This window comes from Thermomyces lanuginosus (assembly GCF_041956635.1).
Source record: "Thermomyces lanuginosus strain ATCC 200065 unplaced genomic scaffold VTN49scaffold_22, whole genome shotgun sequence".
Taxonomy (NCBI): Eukaryota; Fungi; Ascomycota; class Eurotiomycetes; order Eurotiales; family Trichocomaceae; genus Thermomyces; species Thermomyces lanuginosus.
Genome location: NW_027192356.1, coordinates 735,501 through 750,608, shown reverse-complemented (window position 1 = coordinate 750,608; position 15,108 = coordinate 735,501). Strand labels below are relative to the sequence as shown.

Sequence of the window (15,108 nt, the reverse complement as noted above, 5' to 3'; positions counted from 1 at the left end):
CAAGACGCAAGAGTATCGAGTTATAAAATAACAGGGGCAAAAGAAAATAAAGAAGAACTCACTCAAGTGTTTCTTCCGTGTCTTCCAGGGCTTCTTCTCCTACCGCATCAATTGATGGATTCTGTTCTTCAACCGGCTGTTGCTTTCTTGGACGTCCACTTCTCACTCCGTCCAAGACATATTCCTCCTTGATCCTCGGATCTTTTGCGGGTTCGAATTCCCGTTGGCGAGCTCGAGCTTTAATTCGTTTGAGAGTCCGCTCATGAATCTTAGTGGCTTCTGCAATCTTGTTGACCGACCAACCGGCAACGCACATGAGTGTGAGGGCCTTGGACGTGTAGAGCTATTGGATAGTATTGTATCCATACAAAACCCACCAGATACTCCATACTTATCTACAGCATGGCCACTCTGTATGTACGCCAAATGCCCCGTTTAAAAATTCATGCTTCTTTATATAGGTAGGTTAGCAGTGTTCAAGGTATTGCATTGACTTCAAGAATCATTTTCTTGATGTTCGGTAATATATTCTACGGCGTTTATGGGTTGAGGGGTTCGCCAGCCATAACTGCTCCACATTTTGCCTTAATAATGCCAGAAAGGCACTAATCAGCTACATATTTGACTCCTGAAGGCCCTGAGTGTCGATTTTTATGCCATTGAAATCGAGAAACCAGCCCAGAATTGTGGCGTACGCTCAGAATAGTATTATACTATTTGGAACCGAGAATGATAAGCAGACGTTCGAGTATACAGCATCATCTTTGGAGGAGGTGGAATTAGGTCGAACAGTAGGACTATACTCAGGACAGAACTTCAACAATACAGCTGTCACTCGGCATCTACATTTCTGATGTTCATCCCAGTGCCTCCCCTCGACCAGATTACCCCTGGCGCAGGCATGACACTGCAATACTGAGCGCAGTACTTGTAGCCGCACTCATCTAGCAGTACTATCCAATTGGTGTGCTAAATGTTCATGTTCACAATGAGATCTTGTACGAGTACGCTCCCAGAGAAGTGAATTGGCATACTGCGTAGTGCGGTAGAATTAGCCCTATTGCGTGATTAATAGTGCGTACTAATCAAAAATATTGTAGAATTTGATGCTTGCTTTAGGCTTCCTCTGACATCTGTGAGTGGTCCTGGAGGAGATGAATCTGCAACTACCATCGATTCACTCGTGTTTAAAACTAGGGCTCGGATCCCATGTTATTGACACCGGGTCTTGCTGAAAGTGTCGGCCCAATCGCAACTCTCTTGCACAATGATTGGTTAAGTCTGTAGTTCATCATCTGGTGATCCCGGTCTTGAGATCAGGTGCCCATGTCCTAACCAAGAACGGAGTGAAAAAGGGACTCAAGTGCAGGGTGTTCTTATGTATCCTCGTTATGCAATCCACTACTCGTCAAATCTTGGACTCCTCAGAAAGCGTAGCCTACTGAGTTGTGAGCTCACGATTGCTCTTCTGCTTGCTAAGAAGTTTACCTTTTGATTCGAGATCAATTTGCCCCAGACGGAATATTTCAGTCTTTCAGTCCTTTTTACCGTGCCCCCACTTGGTTTGCCTAGCAAGCCGCTACATTCAACGTTCAGTTAGTGTGAGTGCTTACTCCGCATGGCACGTTGTTTCCAGCCTTCGGTTAAATTCGCTTTTTAGACGAGCCAGAGGTACCACTCCACACACTCCAGTTGTAAGCGCCAGCTAACTATAAATGGTGATGTCAGGCAGAGGACACATTTTTCGAATGCAGACGTCCAAACTACTGGCAGGACTGCGATGCACTGCATAACTCATCGTCGGCATACTGAAATGCATCAAATGCTTGATTTGGTTAAGAGCCAACGCAAAATTGAATCTCGGAAAAGTCCCGGCCAGACCCCTGTCGCTGATTCTCATAAGGACACAATACCCTTGTCACCATGTACACTAGCCGGTCGCCTCTGTTACTGTTTTGGTAGAGATGCAGCGGCACTCTGGGAGGGCTAGAGCTTCCATTTTTGAATTTTGTCCACTTGCCAATATATATATACGGAGTACTGAGCCCAGAGTACAAGGCGCTTGTTGAGGAGCAAGTTACTCCGTACTGCTAAACCTTGTTGGCTGATGTGCCAAACTTTGCGAAACAGTCCAACCTGCTACCGTGAACTTCATTATCTTGTGGTCTTGAGCGTGTGATCTGTCAATTATCGGTCTTCCTGCAATTCAGCGGATAATTAATTCGCCATGGCGGAGGCATCCACTCAGGAACAAGCAGTCAGCACCACTGATCAGGCTCCGACCAACGTTGAAGTAGACAACTCGGTATGGTAGCGCTCAGCTGCGGGGTGCATCAGGGGGTGTTGCTTACGTTGAGTCGTACAGTATGAGAACGACTCGGCTTATGGCGATGAACTGTACGTGATATGACACCATGGCGCTTTGCATCACAAAAGCCATGCTCACGCATGTCCTTCGGCTTATAGATCGTCGTACACCGCATCCCTGACCTCCTCGGTCATTGACTATCGGCACGAGAATGGCCGTCGATACCATAGGTTCCGCGATGGGTGTAAGGGCTGACTGTACCTTGCCAATCCATCCAATACCTGTAAACTGATCATTGTTTTCTAGCGTACTTGCTCCCCAACGATGAAACAGAAAACGACCGGTTGGACATGTTGCACGAGCTTTTTCTTCTGCTGCTGAACAGGAAACTCTACTTGGCCCCGATTAAGAACCCACAGCGGGTTATTGATCTCGCAACTGGCACAGGCGTTTGGGCCATTGATTTTGGTAAGTTTGTTGCTAGGACTGGACAATGCAGGATAGGGATACTGACTCATTGTAGCGGACCAACATCCAGAGGCCGAGGTAACAAATACTCTCGAGAGCGACTCAGATTGTTAAGCATGCTGAGACTGAAATCTGTTTGATCTAGGTGATCGGTTGTGACTTGAGCGCCACCCAGCCGACTCTGTAAGTCGGACCTAAGAATCCGTGGGAATGTCCCTCGACTGACGCCTCTTGACAGGGTTCCTCCGAACGTAAAGTTCCTGGTAGACGATATCGAGTCGGACTGGGCGTATGAACGCAACCCATTTGACTTTATTCATGCGCGATTCCTGGCCGTATCGATTAGGGACTATGCAAAGGTGATCAGACAGAGCTATCAGTATTTCCACCGTGACTCCCCGCCTCTGCTATGAGTTCTCTCTAATGGGAAGCAGATCAGTTAAGCCCGGCGGCTGGGTTGAGTTCCAAGACTGGGACCTCTACCCCACCTCCCCAGACGGCAGCATCAATGGCACCAGCTTCCTTAAGTACTACGACGAAGTCGGCAGCGCGTTCGAGTCGGCCGGCTATCATGTCAGTCCTGGACCCAAGCTGGAGCAATGGTTCAAGGACGCTGGCTTTGTCAACATTCACGTGGAGAAATTTGTCATTCCCTACGGCGTCTGGCCAAAGGATAAACATCTTGTCAGTTTTTTTTTTTTTCCGTCTTTCGTCCCCGAATTATGGGGTTCGCTTACTGACCTCTTTCGTACAGAAGAAACTTGGTGCCTGGAACCAGGCTCAGGGTGAAGCGAACGGCTTCGAAGCAGGTGCCCTGGCCGTTTTGACGCGCTTCAAGAATTGGGCCAAGGAGGAAGTCACCATTCTTGCCGGTCAGGCCCTTTCAGACGGCCGCAACCGCAACATTCACGCAATGTTCAACTTGTGAGTATTCTTCACATAGCTTCTGAGCAAACACCCCTGCTAACTATGAATGACACTCCTGCAGCTTTGTCGTTTACGGCCAGCGTCCTGAGAATTAACCCAGGTGAAATCCGTCATAGACAATACTGCCTATTTATAGGATAATATCATGCCTCTCAGACGCAGGAGTTCATTCATCAATTCTTCTTGAAAGTTACTGTACAGCGCATGAACATCAAATTAAAATCTCATTTCGTTAGTTTGACAGAGCGCGTGCTTCATGCTTTGTGCCAACGAGTAAGTACAACGAGACGTAGAACCTACAAACAACAAACTTTCAACGAAGAATTGCAGTGAACTCCATGCACATCAACTGCCAATACGCAGCTCAAACACTTAAAGGCTCATAGAATTAAACCGATAGTATGCGGGAAAAAAGCAAGAACAATCCTTTACACAAACGCAGACATGCGCACATGCAGACCAACACCGGAATGGAAATTTCGACAAACCTTGTTGAGAGGAATCGAGTCAGGGGGAATTGGAGAGTGCTCAAGGACTACCCCATTGCTTCTCCCCGTCTGAGGCCGAGGAATGCTCGTACATCGGTCACGTATTGCAGGGCCTCGAGCATCGGGATGAGATTGAGCAAACCATAGTCCGTTGGATCGCTGATCCAGCCCTTGATTGGAATGGCATTGTCTGGGGGAATTCCGTCAGGAAATCTGGTATGTTTGTGATAAAGAATAGGAACTTACCCTCGTGGAAGATGTAGCTCATCGGACTGTTGTCTAGAATCATTACTTTGCTGAGGTCCGGCTCGATCGAACTCAAGTCCTTGATAAAAGCCCCGTTGCGCTGCGTGCAGTGCTGGCGGTAATACCGTGCCTGGAAGTACTTGCGCTCCTGCTCAAGCCAATCGATTACGGGATCCGCGTATTCCTGCACGCTCGCCGTAAAGATGACTAGCTTGTACCACTTGCACACCTTCCGCAGAAACTCGTCACAGTGCGGCCGTTTGTGCACGTAGTAGAGGATCGGGTGTTGCGGCCCGATCGTTGTCGGCGGCTCGCCAGGTGCCGAGGCCGTGACCGGTGTAGACAGCCTGACTTCGACCATGTGCCCGCTCGACATGCGCCCGCCTTTCGCCAGCGAGTGGATTAGCGTTTCATCCAGGTCCAGCACCAGCGTCTTCTGGGGTAGCCGTGACGAGCGCCCTCCGCTCCATGACGAGAAGGAGGGCTGTCGCATTGGGACCAGCGGCCGCGGAGGCAGAGGCACCGCCGCATTCGGGTACTTCGTAAGTCGGTGATGGGCTGACGGAGAAGTGGGCGACTTGAGACTCTCCGCCGCGATGGCAGTTGCGTCGGCGGACGGCTGAGTCTCAGATCCTTGACGCGTATATTCACTTTGGGACCGCTTCTTTTCCCGTTTCGTATCCTCATTGTGCAATTTGATACGTATTGACCGACGCGGCATCTTTCCGCCGTCCGCCGACTCGCCATCCGCAGACTTAGAACGGGCGCTTCGCGAACCTGTTCCACCCGATGAACGTGTTGATCGGCGGTCCCCGTCCGAGTCGGACGTCGACGAGGTAATGGATTCACGAGACGGGGAGTGCCTCAATTTCTTGCCATGACCGCGTCGTCGAGTGCCCGATTTCTCGGAGACGCCCCGCGCCCTCCTCTCACCCTCTGTTCGTCGCGTTGTCATGGCACGCCGAATCTTCCGCAATGGCACGACCGGAGAATACTGTCCACTCTCCTCGTCTCGAAAGCATCGGACAATGTAAACCCCTGGGGCAGCCAGAGTCGATAAGATCAACTTGATCGTCTCTGCGATTGCGTCAAACAGCCGTTGCGCTGCGAGGAATAATCTATTCGGGGATGCAAGTATCACATCCTTTCGGACCTCTCGTAGCAAGGGAGTCTTCTCGTCCAGGTCCGTCGCACCATCGCTCATGAACGCGCTCGTCGAGGACTCGGAGACATTGGGCTCACTGTCAGCATCACTGAAACCGAGGTACTGCTCGCTTTTCGAACGGGTCTTGGACAAATCTCCGCGGACGCTGGCCGGGGAGGCGTCGCTGTGCGAATGCGAGCGCTGCCGCTGCTGGATGGATGGTGCACTCTGTCCTATGACGCGGGAGGACAGGAAATTCAGGGAGTTCATCTTCCAGTCTCGGCCATGAGGACGGAGCTGCGACACGCGAGCCGGACTACAGTTTCTGGAGCTGGAGCGTAGTACGGTAGGCTATTGAAATTGGGGCGGGAGAATATGGAGAAGCCGAGGATCAAACAAACATGACAACAATCTAAGCCGCAGTGAAAGCGTGGACGAACCAATCGTAGGTGGGGAGACGAGGATTTGTGTCAAAGAAGAACTGGATAGTTTTCCTCAAAGAGGAGAGGAGATGCAGGAGTTGTGATCGGAATTGGTTGCTGGCACGGGAAAAAAAAGGCTTGAAGTTTGGAGCTGTCAATGATCGGGATTTCTTTGAATTTTTGAACACGACATCTACTGAAAACCCACCGATTAATCCTCAACTGCGTCCGCCTCCATGGTCTCCGATTCGGCCGCCCTGACTCCAGGGCTCCAATCCTTTCTCAAGTCGCTCAAGACAAACCCGATCGAAACTTCCATAGACAACCTTGTTTCGTCGGTGCCAACTCCCTTGACTCGACCTTAGTGCGCAAACTGACCCCGCCTTTGCAGACTGTTGAAACGACGACAGATTCGCTTGTCCCGACAATGTGCCATTGCAACGGCCTATTTACTGCTACGAGTGGTGTCCGCGTTTAGAACAACCGATGCGGCTAAGCTGATCGAGCGAGTCCGGAGTGTGGGTAGACGGCTGGTGGCCGCCCAGCCGCGGGAGCTGGTCGTGGGGAATATTGTGCGGCGTGTGCTGGGCTTGATTCGCGACGAGGCCGAGGATGAGCGAGATGCAGAGTCGCTGGTAACAAGCGAGGCCGGCTCTGACAGTCGGCCGCACACGCCTCGCGGGGCAGAGAGTCATTCGCCGGCTCGAACACAAGTACACGGCGGCGGCGATGAGTTTGCACTCCCCATTCAGGACCGGGACCTACTGTCTGTGCGCCCTGAAGGGTCGGAACGCTCGTCATCCCGGCCACCGTTGACCTCGTTCGGGTCGGTTCAGGCGCCGCCCGTTGTCTCTATGTTCAGTCTACTGCAGCATCCGGAGGCTGAGTCGCCCGCTCCGAGCTCACCCGGCACGGTGTCGCCGTCCGGACGAGGACGCGGCCAGCACAAGGATGTCCGCGCCGAGGTGCTGGACGGGATTGGGGAGATCATTGACGAGCTCGGTCAGGTCGACGACCAGATCGCCGGCTACGCGCTGGAGCATATCCACTCGAACGAGGTGATCCTCACCTATACGTCCTCCACCACAGTACAAAAGTTCCTCCTCAAGGCTGCCGCAAAGCGCAAGTTCACCGTGATCCACGCAGAGTCTTATCCAAACAACCACACTGCGACGCATGCGAGAGTCAGCGGGAACGCCGAAGGCGACGAGGAGAACCTCTCTGCGGAGTCGTTCCAGAAACCACTGATTGCCTTGGGAATCACGGTTATCCTGATCCCTGACTCCGCTGTGTTCGCCATCATGTCACGCGTCAACAAGGTCATCCTGGGTACACACTCGGTCTTGGCCAACGGCGGGCTGATCGCGGCCGCCGGTACGCGCATGATTGCGCGCGCGGCCAAGGTGCACCAAGCGCCCGTGGTCGTGGTCAGCGGTGTCTACAAGCTCAGTCCTGTCTATCCATTCGACATCGAGTCGCTGATCGAGCACGGCGACCCGAGCAAGGTCATTGGTTACGAGGAAGGAGATGTCGTCGACCGGATCGATGTTGAGAACCCTCTTTATGACTACGTCCCAGCGGAGCTGGTTGATCTTTACGTCACGAATCTGTACGTGTCTCTTGAATCCCCTAGACCTGAGGAAGTGCTAACCATTTCAAATAGTGGCGGCCATGCACCGTCGTACTTGTACCGCATCTTGTCAGATCATTATCGGAAGGAGGATATCACGTTGTAGGAGTTTTTAGACAGGAGTAGCTTATGAATGAACGACAATGGGATGATGCCGGGCATGAGAATCTTACTCTTTCACTACAATTCAGTAGACAATAGTAATTTCGTTCCATTGTTTCATAGCAGGCCTGTTCGATAGGTGCTATCTGAGTATTGCAACTCATGTTTCTATTCATCAACCGGGCCAGGAATGCGTTCTCTGATTCTTCCAGAGAAAATGGACTCCATTTAAACAGGTCATAACTCAAATTCTAAACCGTTCCCATTTTCCCAAAGAATTGACACACAGATTGATTTGGGGCATAAAACTTTTTACGTCCGAGGCTTCTCCTTCTTCTCCTTCCACAAAGCCAGCAGACCGACACCCGACACCTTGACGACCTTGAATCGCACACCGGGAATATCACCCTTGGCCTTGCCCTTACGACCGAAACCGGCCAGGAGGACCTCGTCGTTCTCGTCGATGAAGTTCAAGCAACCGTCGTTCGGCACTAGTTACTTTGTTAACAAAACTCCCACCGTAGAATTTTTTTTTTATGTCGATTGGAATAGTTTCGTACCGAAAGCAGTGACCTTCTTGCCGTTCTTGATCAACTGGACCTTAACGCACTTCCGAATGGCCGAGTTGGGCTGCTTGGCCTCGACACCGACCTTCTCGAGCACGATACCCTTGGCGTGCGAGGAACCGCCGAACGGCGACGACTTGTAGGCGGTACCCAGGAGGCGCTTCTTGTAGTGCAGATCGGCCCAGCGCGCATCACGGCGCTTGGTGCGCAGCTTACGGGCGGCGTTCAACCCACGCGGCTTGCCCTTACCCATCTTGACGGTCTGACTCGGGTGATGATTCTGGAGGACGGAATAACGTTAGACTCAATTGTTGCTGGTTTTTCCGGGAATTCGTCCTCTGGGGGATGGAGGGAGAGTCGTTGCTGTACGTACCGACTAGATGGATGGTGATGCGCTGGTTGTCCGAAGTCGAGATCAACCGTAGTGAAAATGTGGATGTGTGCTGACTTTGATCCGCTAAGCGAGTAGAATACACTAGTCTGTAAATGGATTAGCGTCGGCAATACGTCGGGCCGAACATTGTTACTCTTATCGATAGGCGATAAGACACCGCTCATGGCTGCATACAACAATCGGAGACTCAGGAGCTTCACGAGCTCCTCTGGATTTAACCAGGTTTGCCAAAAGCCAATCACAATGTCGGTATCACCCAGAACAAAGCCACTGTCGCGACCCAGTGGCCAGCGATTACCGCCCCCGTCACTATTTCAGGGCCCTCCCTCCCTCAATGCATCGAGCAACTCGCTTCTCCCCAATGCTGCGCCTCAGACCGCAAACTCCCAAGGCACCAACAATGCACAGCGGCCGTCCTTTGGCCGATCACGATCTTCGCGGCCCTCTGTCGCCTCAACCGAAGGCTCGCGGAGCCTTTCACCGTTTCTCACTCGGACACAGTCCCACGGCGATGCGGATAGTGCCGAGTTGTTGTGGCAGGAAATGCAGAACACGCTCGCCGAAGTTGAGTTGAACGCGATGCGGGGCGAGCATGTGTTTGGTGAAGAACATTCTAAGGCCATGGATGAACTGCGGACCAAGCAACTGAAACTCGCACAGGCTTGGGCGCGGAGTGAAGTCGACGATGAGGTGGTCGCCGCTGATGACCATGCGAGTAAGAATAATGAGGATGAACGGCCAGATGCAGCAGGAGCGGATGCTGGTGGGCCAGGAAGTACGGCAAAAGGGACGAGTGATAGTACGGCAACGTACCGGGCCTTGGAGGCGGAGACGGAGCAGGATCTGCAGCATGCGCGGAAAAGACGCGAGGCGAACGATCGGTATTTCGACAGGGTCAATAATGGTGTGCTGGAAGTTGTTGCCCGTCTCGAAGAAGTGGCAGGGGCCATGCGCGTAGTCGAAAAAGAGAGCAGGGATATATGGAGTGACACTACGAGCGAAAGTTTGGACACACCGTCGATGAATGGGTGATGCAAGACTCGCTACTACTGACACGAGTCACGGATCAGAATATTTACGTCCACTTCACTGCGAATGTCAATGTCGCAGCTACACTGCCCAGGGCAGTTTCGGTCTCGAACAGAGGGTCGCAAAAGCAGCCCTTACTACGGAGTACTGGCTGGACAACACGGAAGCACCATAGAATATTAATCACGGGGAAATGGTCTTGTACACTAATTATACCATTGCATCTTAGTGTCATTGTGATTGATGCTTGGATACAAACAAGCAACGGATGAAGCGTGGTTCAATCTGGCAAGAAACGCCGTGCGCTGTGATGTACTCCGTACAGTAACAAGACCCATAACCAAGCCATGGCACATACACTATAACATCATCATCATCGTGTCTCCGCATTCCAAAAACACCTCAGGAATCATGTCTAAAGGAAACAGGAACCATTCATTCCCGCACTCTCATGACTGGGATGGCTCCCGAATCCGCAGAACGAAATTGACCACCACGGCCGCCAACAGCGCGATCGTGAGCACAGATGGCCCGAAGCGATCGTCGAACCCGCTCTGCCCGCGTCTCCGAATGCTGCGCGCTCGCCAATGAAATGTGACCAGCGCATAGATCATAGCAGCCATGGCGATGAAGGTGAAGAGGGCGGCCGAGATCCGGCCGATACGATCACCAAAATTGAGCAGGCCGACGGAGAGGCCGCCCAGGATGACGGTGAAGTTAAGCCATGAGAGAAAGGTTCGTTCGTTGGCGAAGAAGACTTTGGGTTCCACACGTGTCGGCAGGGCGATGCGCTTGCCTTGGGAGAGGAGTTAGCTGCCGGAAAATGCTAGTGATCTTCGACACAGAGATACTATACCTGGAGCGGTCTGAAGAAGCGGCTGGCTCGACATTGGTCTCAAGCAATGGGATCGGAGAGAGGAATGATGAGAATTGGATGACGTGCTGGTGGAGGAGCTCCAGACGATCCCCAGTCTGGCTCGAAAAACGACCCCGGCTACGGCTCAACTCTTGAGGAATCAGCTCTGCATACGGCTATATAAGCATTCCTGGAGCCCAATTGCTGGTCCTCTACGCAGAGCCAAGTCAGAGAAGCGTCGGAGAGCCGGCAAGCCCCGCTGAATAACACCACTTTGCGCTCTTGGGTCCTGCACGTGGGCGGACGGCATAGCTGAATCCCGGAGCAATGCAGGAGGTAATATGGATCATTGTTTTTCCGCGGGAGCTCCAGTGAACTAACCTGTTTCGGTATTACTGGATGTTATGCTGTCTTGGCAGTTACAGCTCCTCTGTCACGGGCACCAGGTCCTCACTTCGGATTACAAGACCATCGCGTCCATCATCCGCGAGTGAGCTTGTCCCTTGAACGTGCTGAACTGGTGAAAGGATTAAATGTATGTAGTCCTATCTGTCAATTTCTCAATCCATATATCCTGATCAAGTCCAACCAGCACTTCTTGGGTAGACCTGACCCTGCTAGCCAGCCAATGTTGTTATGCCCAATCCGTCCCCGCCTTTCCGTCGATCTCCAGGGTTTCAACACTTCTGACGCGACGTCACAGCTCCGACGATCGTTGATTATCTCGTGAATTAGCTCTATCTTGACAAGCGACGCACGCATATACCCACAGAGCGGGCGACTTGAGTAATTCGACCTCCAATTATCGAAGAAATGGCAGTCGAGCCAGCACCATCTCCGTCGTTCGTGCGTACCACTCGAAGACATTCAATGCCTCTCTATACGCCTGTCTCATGCTAATGATATTGAATGATTCTTTAGCCCGTGCCCGCGGACCAACTCACCAACATTACTACTGAGGTATTTCCCCCTAAACAATAATAGAATGTCTCGCATTGCAGAGCTAATGCCCCTCATCCACCAGGCATGCAATACTGCGCTCAAAGACGTCACCAAGTATGACCACTCGCAGGTCGCATCATGGAACTCTCAGATCATCGTACGTGACTTCGCGTCTACTTCGACTGTGTACAATGAACGCTTATATAACGTCCGTGGTCGATAGAACTCTGTCCTAAAAGCCCTCATCGCCGCTACTACCCCCGAAGATAAACCCGGCTCTTCACCCCCGTACCGCTTCACCGTCAACAGCACAATCGTCCAACAAGGTTTCGTCGACAAGGATTCTTCTTCTGGAGACATCGGCAGGCGCGGACTGCACTCGGCCGCGGGTGCTTACTGGGACGTCAATCGAGACGGCATGTGGACCTTCAAATACCCAGGTGGAGAGGAGCGGGGGCTCGACGTCGTGGTAACGGTGACGTGGTTCGCTGTGAACTAGTTGCCTTTCTGCTTTTGCCCTTCCGAGCGTGGATTGGAATGCCTTCTTTTTCGATTCGGGTGTTGGATATGCATTTGGCTAGGTTCTCTATCCGTCGGGGATTGTGAGCTTCTACTTGTGAATATAGTAGTGGCGAAAAGTTGATCGGTATTGGCTACAAAATGTACAGATCTAATATTCCCCGTGCAATTTCTACACCTCTCTTCAAAACATACGGTAATATATGTAATGCATGCATTGCTACCAATGAGAACAACAATGGAGAATAACAAACTCGCATGAACATTCAGGTATCCCAACATAACGGCACGCTTAATACATAACTCCCAAACGCCACATACATGCTCGACATCGGTCGCTATACACATAACCCAGAACTACGTAAAATTCATCGAGGCTCGGAATAATCGTTCAATGCCACACAGACCGCACCGCGGTGATGGCCACTATACTGCCGAATAATCTGCCCTGAGGATAGTTCCCACAGCCGCGCATAATGGTCGCTGGAAACCGTCACAAGGTACGCGGAATCTGCGGAGAATGCGCAGTCCCAGACCCAGCGCTGGTGGTTGGCTAGGGTCTGCTCGAGATACAGAGTCCGCGTGTTCGGATCGATTGGCGGCGCGTCTGGCTGTGTGGGGATCATGGGCATCGCTTGAGAGCCGGATTCCGCCGATGTGCCCTGGTTTCCGCCGGAGAAGTCGTTACCCTGGCTTTGGTCAGATGAAGCATCGCCCGCCTGTGAGCCAGGTTGTCGTTGCCCGTCGCCGTTGGCAGTAGCTCCGTTGGTCTGCTTGTTTCGGTTGGCCGCTGCTTGCTTGGCTGGCGGGTAATCGGGATCCAGATTCCAGATCTTGGCGGTGTGGTCGGCAGAGCATGTTGCGAGATGCTTGACATCAGGAGATAAAAGTACACGCGTCAGATAGTCCTTGTGGGCCTGGAACATGGTGACGGGCACAATTCGGGTCACCTCGGTGTCTTGGATCATGCGCCAGATGTAAACATTTCCCTAACCCATCTGTCAGAGCGGTTCATTCGGGCCGATGAGATATGCCATACTCTCTTGTTACCAGCGCAGAGCAGTGACCCGTCACTGGCGACACTAACACTGTGCACCGCTGTGTCCTCCTCCGGAATTAGTTGATGGGTGCACACACTTTCGCCTAGATCCCAGACGCGAACGATCCCGGCGCGATCTCCGCTAATCAATTCTCCTTGATTTGGGTGAATAACCACATCATTTACGGGCGCCTTGTGGACATAATTGCGCTGCAAGCTGCCAGTTCGCGTATCCCAGACTTTTACTGTCCCATCCTCAGAGCTAGTGACCATCCATTTGCCTTCGCAATGGAAAGCTACACCAGTGACATTGTTTGTGTGTCCCTCAAATGTTGTGATCGGATTTGGGTTGGAAGACTTGATATCGTAGAGTTTGACGGTAGTGTGGCCCGCGGCGGCAAGGTATCTTTTGTCTGGGGTGATGCAGAGCCGGTTTACCTGGGAATCCGGATGCTGAAGGGTTCGCGAGCAGATCCCCGAGAGGGCCTCCCAGAAACTAGACCCAGGTGAAGGTCGCAACGTCAGAAAACTGCGATCGGAGATAGGCCCGGGTGCTACATCAATCCTGCAACGTACCGAATGGTATGGTCATACCCCGCTATATGCACTCCATTAGCAATATGTTCCGGCTGTCACCATGAAGTTCCAGGGAATTTACTCACCAGTACATAAAATGACGCTCATGACTGCAGTGACCCAAAAATGAAGACAAATGAACTGCTCTCCAGGAGGAAATGCAAGAAGCAACGTGCGATGCTGCAGATCCCAGTACGAGACGTCAAGGAGACGGTCGAAGGCGGTAAATGATTAAAGATCTCTTAGTGGCCGATAATAGAAAGGCGGTGAGAAGCTCTGACAGTCTTGTCCGGCAGATTTATATCCTATTCTGATTGCCTCGAACGTTTGGGGAAGGTGGGGCAGGAGAGTCTTTGACCTCTCACAGAGCAGAACGCAATTCACAGTCTCGATATGGAAACCCATTCCAAAAAGGATTAGAGCCTTGGCAGTTGACAGGACCTCTTTCCAGTATATAAGTTTCACGCCTTCCACGCCTCCAACGCAAAAGTCCCAGCATCCAAATATGCAGGAGATACTATGGCCATGATTCTTAGGGCACCCACGAGGTGAAATTTCCAAATTTCACAACCCTACCACCCGAGTATATTTCCATATATCGGTACAACCACCGCGTTGAACTCGAGCCAGCCGGCGAGGACTGCTTTCAAAATGAGGTGCAGTCCGGCACCCAGATTGAACATCCTACTTGAGAGTGCAACCCATGGATCATTATACGTTTTGGGGGATCGCTACCCGCCTGCAGATTACAAAGTACTTTAATTGCAAACACCGGCGGGCCTTTCGCAAGTGCAGGTACGCGAAACGCGTACTGGAGCACAAAGCCTACCATGAACGCCAATCCCGAAATCCAGGTCATACGGCAACAGGTAGCTCGTGGTGCCTGGCTCAATCGCAGTGAGCACAACCTTAACTCGACGCCTGAAGAGTTGGAAGCGACAACAGAGAGACTTGCAAAGGAGTGCGCCGCAAGACAGGCGGAAGCGGGTTCTCAAAACGTTTGTTGAACTCCTCAACACTGGTCATGAACTACTCTCCAGACCAGCGCGTGTTGGAAGTCCCTCGCGGCGTCGAAAGGATCAATCGGAAGCAGTTCGAATTAAGAAGATCGGCTTCCATGTCATCCCGAAGTGGCACGAAGAAGTACAAACCGGAGCTTCAACGTTCTGTCTGTTCAGAAGTAGTGATTTACTACACTACACTCGAACAATGGCCCATTAGGAACAGTGGAAACCGTATAGAGCTAAGACAACCGATTACAAATTGTGCCCGAGACGGCTTCTCCACTGGTCGCAATGTCCAGAGAATGATTTTGCAGAGGCAGAAAGAAATTTTCGATACTTTCTACGATTTCTTGACGTCTCCGAGGAAACTACGTTTCGGATGTTCCCATCCCGTGACCAGCAGCTGCAAGGCTTCTTCAAAGCAGTTATGGGTAAGCTGCTTTGCAGT

At 51.8% G+C, this 15,108-nt stretch overlaps 9 protein-coding genes across 9 annotated transcripts; 4 read left to right on the top strand and 5 right to left on the bottom strand.

The window, feature by feature from the left end:
• Nucleotides 1-2,227: 2,227 nt before the first annotated feature.
• On the top strand, nt 2,228-3,798 carry VTN49DRAFT_1201 (uncharacterized protein; the record flags this gene model as incomplete). The annotated part of the gene is made up of 10 exons (XM_069408791.1): nt 2,228-2,305; nt 2,366-2,397; nt 2,467-2,552; nt 2,615-2,776; nt 2,832-2,854; nt 2,922-2,959; nt 3,015-3,155; nt 3,211-3,460; nt 3,531-3,700; nt 3,765-3,798. 10 exons carry the CDS (start codon nt 2,228-2,230, stop codon nt 3,796-3,798), a joined length of 1,014 nt encoding a protein of 337 aa, XP_069270241.1.
• Nucleotides 3,799-4,238: 440 nt separating this feature from the next.
• On the bottom strand, nt 4,239-5,851 carry VTN49DRAFT_1200 (uncharacterized protein; the record flags this gene model as incomplete). The annotated part of the gene is made up of 2 exons (XM_069408790.1): nt 4,239-4,381; nt 4,438-5,851. The coding sequence occupies 2 exons, from the start codon at nt 5,849-5,851 to the stop codon at nt 4,239-4,241; spliced, it is 1,557 nt and encodes a 518-aa protein (XP_069270240.1).
• Nucleotides 5,852-6,239: 388 nt separating this feature from the next.
• VTN49DRAFT_1199 (uncharacterized protein) lies at nt 6,240-7,739 on the top strand (the record flags this gene model as incomplete). Its single annotated transcript, XM_069408787.1, has 3 exons — nt 6,240-6,337; nt 6,395-7,612; nt 7,667-7,739. 3 exons carry the CDS (start codon nt 6,240-6,242, stop codon nt 7,737-7,739), a joined length of 1,389 nt encoding a protein of 462 aa, XP_069270239.1.
• A 308-nt stretch (nt 7,740-8,047) lies between these two features.
• Nucleotides 8,048-8,554, bottom strand: VTN49DRAFT_1198 (40S ribosomal protein uS12; the record flags this gene model as incomplete). The annotated part of the gene is made up of 2 exons (XM_069408786.1): nt 8,048-8,226; nt 8,296-8,554. The coding sequence occupies 2 exons, from the start codon at nt 8,552-8,554 to the stop codon at nt 8,048-8,050; spliced, it is 438 nt and encodes a 145-aa protein (XP_069270238.1).
• A 384-nt stretch (nt 8,555-8,938) lies between these two features.
• Nucleotides 8,939-9,727, top strand: VTN49DRAFT_1197 (uncharacterized protein; the record flags this gene model as incomplete). Its single annotated transcript, XM_069408785.1, has 1 exon — nt 8,939-9,727. One exon carries the CDS (start codon nt 8,939-8,941, stop codon nt 9,725-9,727), a length of 789 nt encoding a protein of 262 aa, XP_069270237.1.
• A 43-nt stretch (nt 9,728-9,770) lies between these two features.
• Nucleotides 9,771-10,114, bottom strand: VTN49DRAFT_1196 (uncharacterized protein; the record flags this gene model as incomplete). Its single annotated transcript, XM_069408784.1, has 2 exons — nt 9,771-9,930; nt 9,984-10,114. 2 exons carry the CDS (start codon nt 10,112-10,114, stop codon nt 9,771-9,773), a joined length of 291 nt encoding a protein of 96 aa, XP_069270236.1.
• Nucleotides 10,115-10,173: 59 nt separating this feature from the next.
• Nucleotides 10,174-10,614, bottom strand: VTN49DRAFT_1195 (uncharacterized protein; the record flags this gene model as incomplete). Its single annotated transcript, XM_069408783.1, has 2 exons — nt 10,174-10,520; nt 10,581-10,614. 2 exons carry the CDS (start codon nt 10,612-10,614, stop codon nt 10,174-10,176), a joined length of 381 nt encoding a protein of 126 aa, XP_069270235.1.
• Nucleotides 10,615-11,393: 779 nt separating this feature from the next.
• On the top strand, nt 11,394-12,021 carry VTN49DRAFT_1194 (uncharacterized protein; the record flags this gene model as incomplete). The annotated part of the gene is made up of 4 exons (XM_069408782.1): nt 11,394-11,426; nt 11,502-11,540; nt 11,605-11,679; nt 11,746-12,021. The coding sequence occupies 4 exons, from the start codon at nt 11,394-11,396 to the stop codon at nt 12,019-12,021; spliced, it is 423 nt and encodes a 140-aa protein (XP_069270234.1).
• Nucleotides 12,022-12,409: 388 nt separating this feature from the next.
• VTN49DRAFT_1193 (uncharacterized protein) lies at nt 12,410-13,764 on the bottom strand (the record flags this gene model as incomplete). Its single annotated transcript, XM_069408781.1, has 4 exons — nt 12,410-13,030; nt 13,081-13,576; nt 13,657-13,678; nt 13,743-13,764. 4 exons carry the CDS (start codon nt 13,762-13,764, stop codon nt 12,410-12,412), a joined length of 1,161 nt encoding a protein of 386 aa, XP_069270233.1.
• Nucleotides 13,765-15,108: the final 1,344 nt, after the last annotated feature.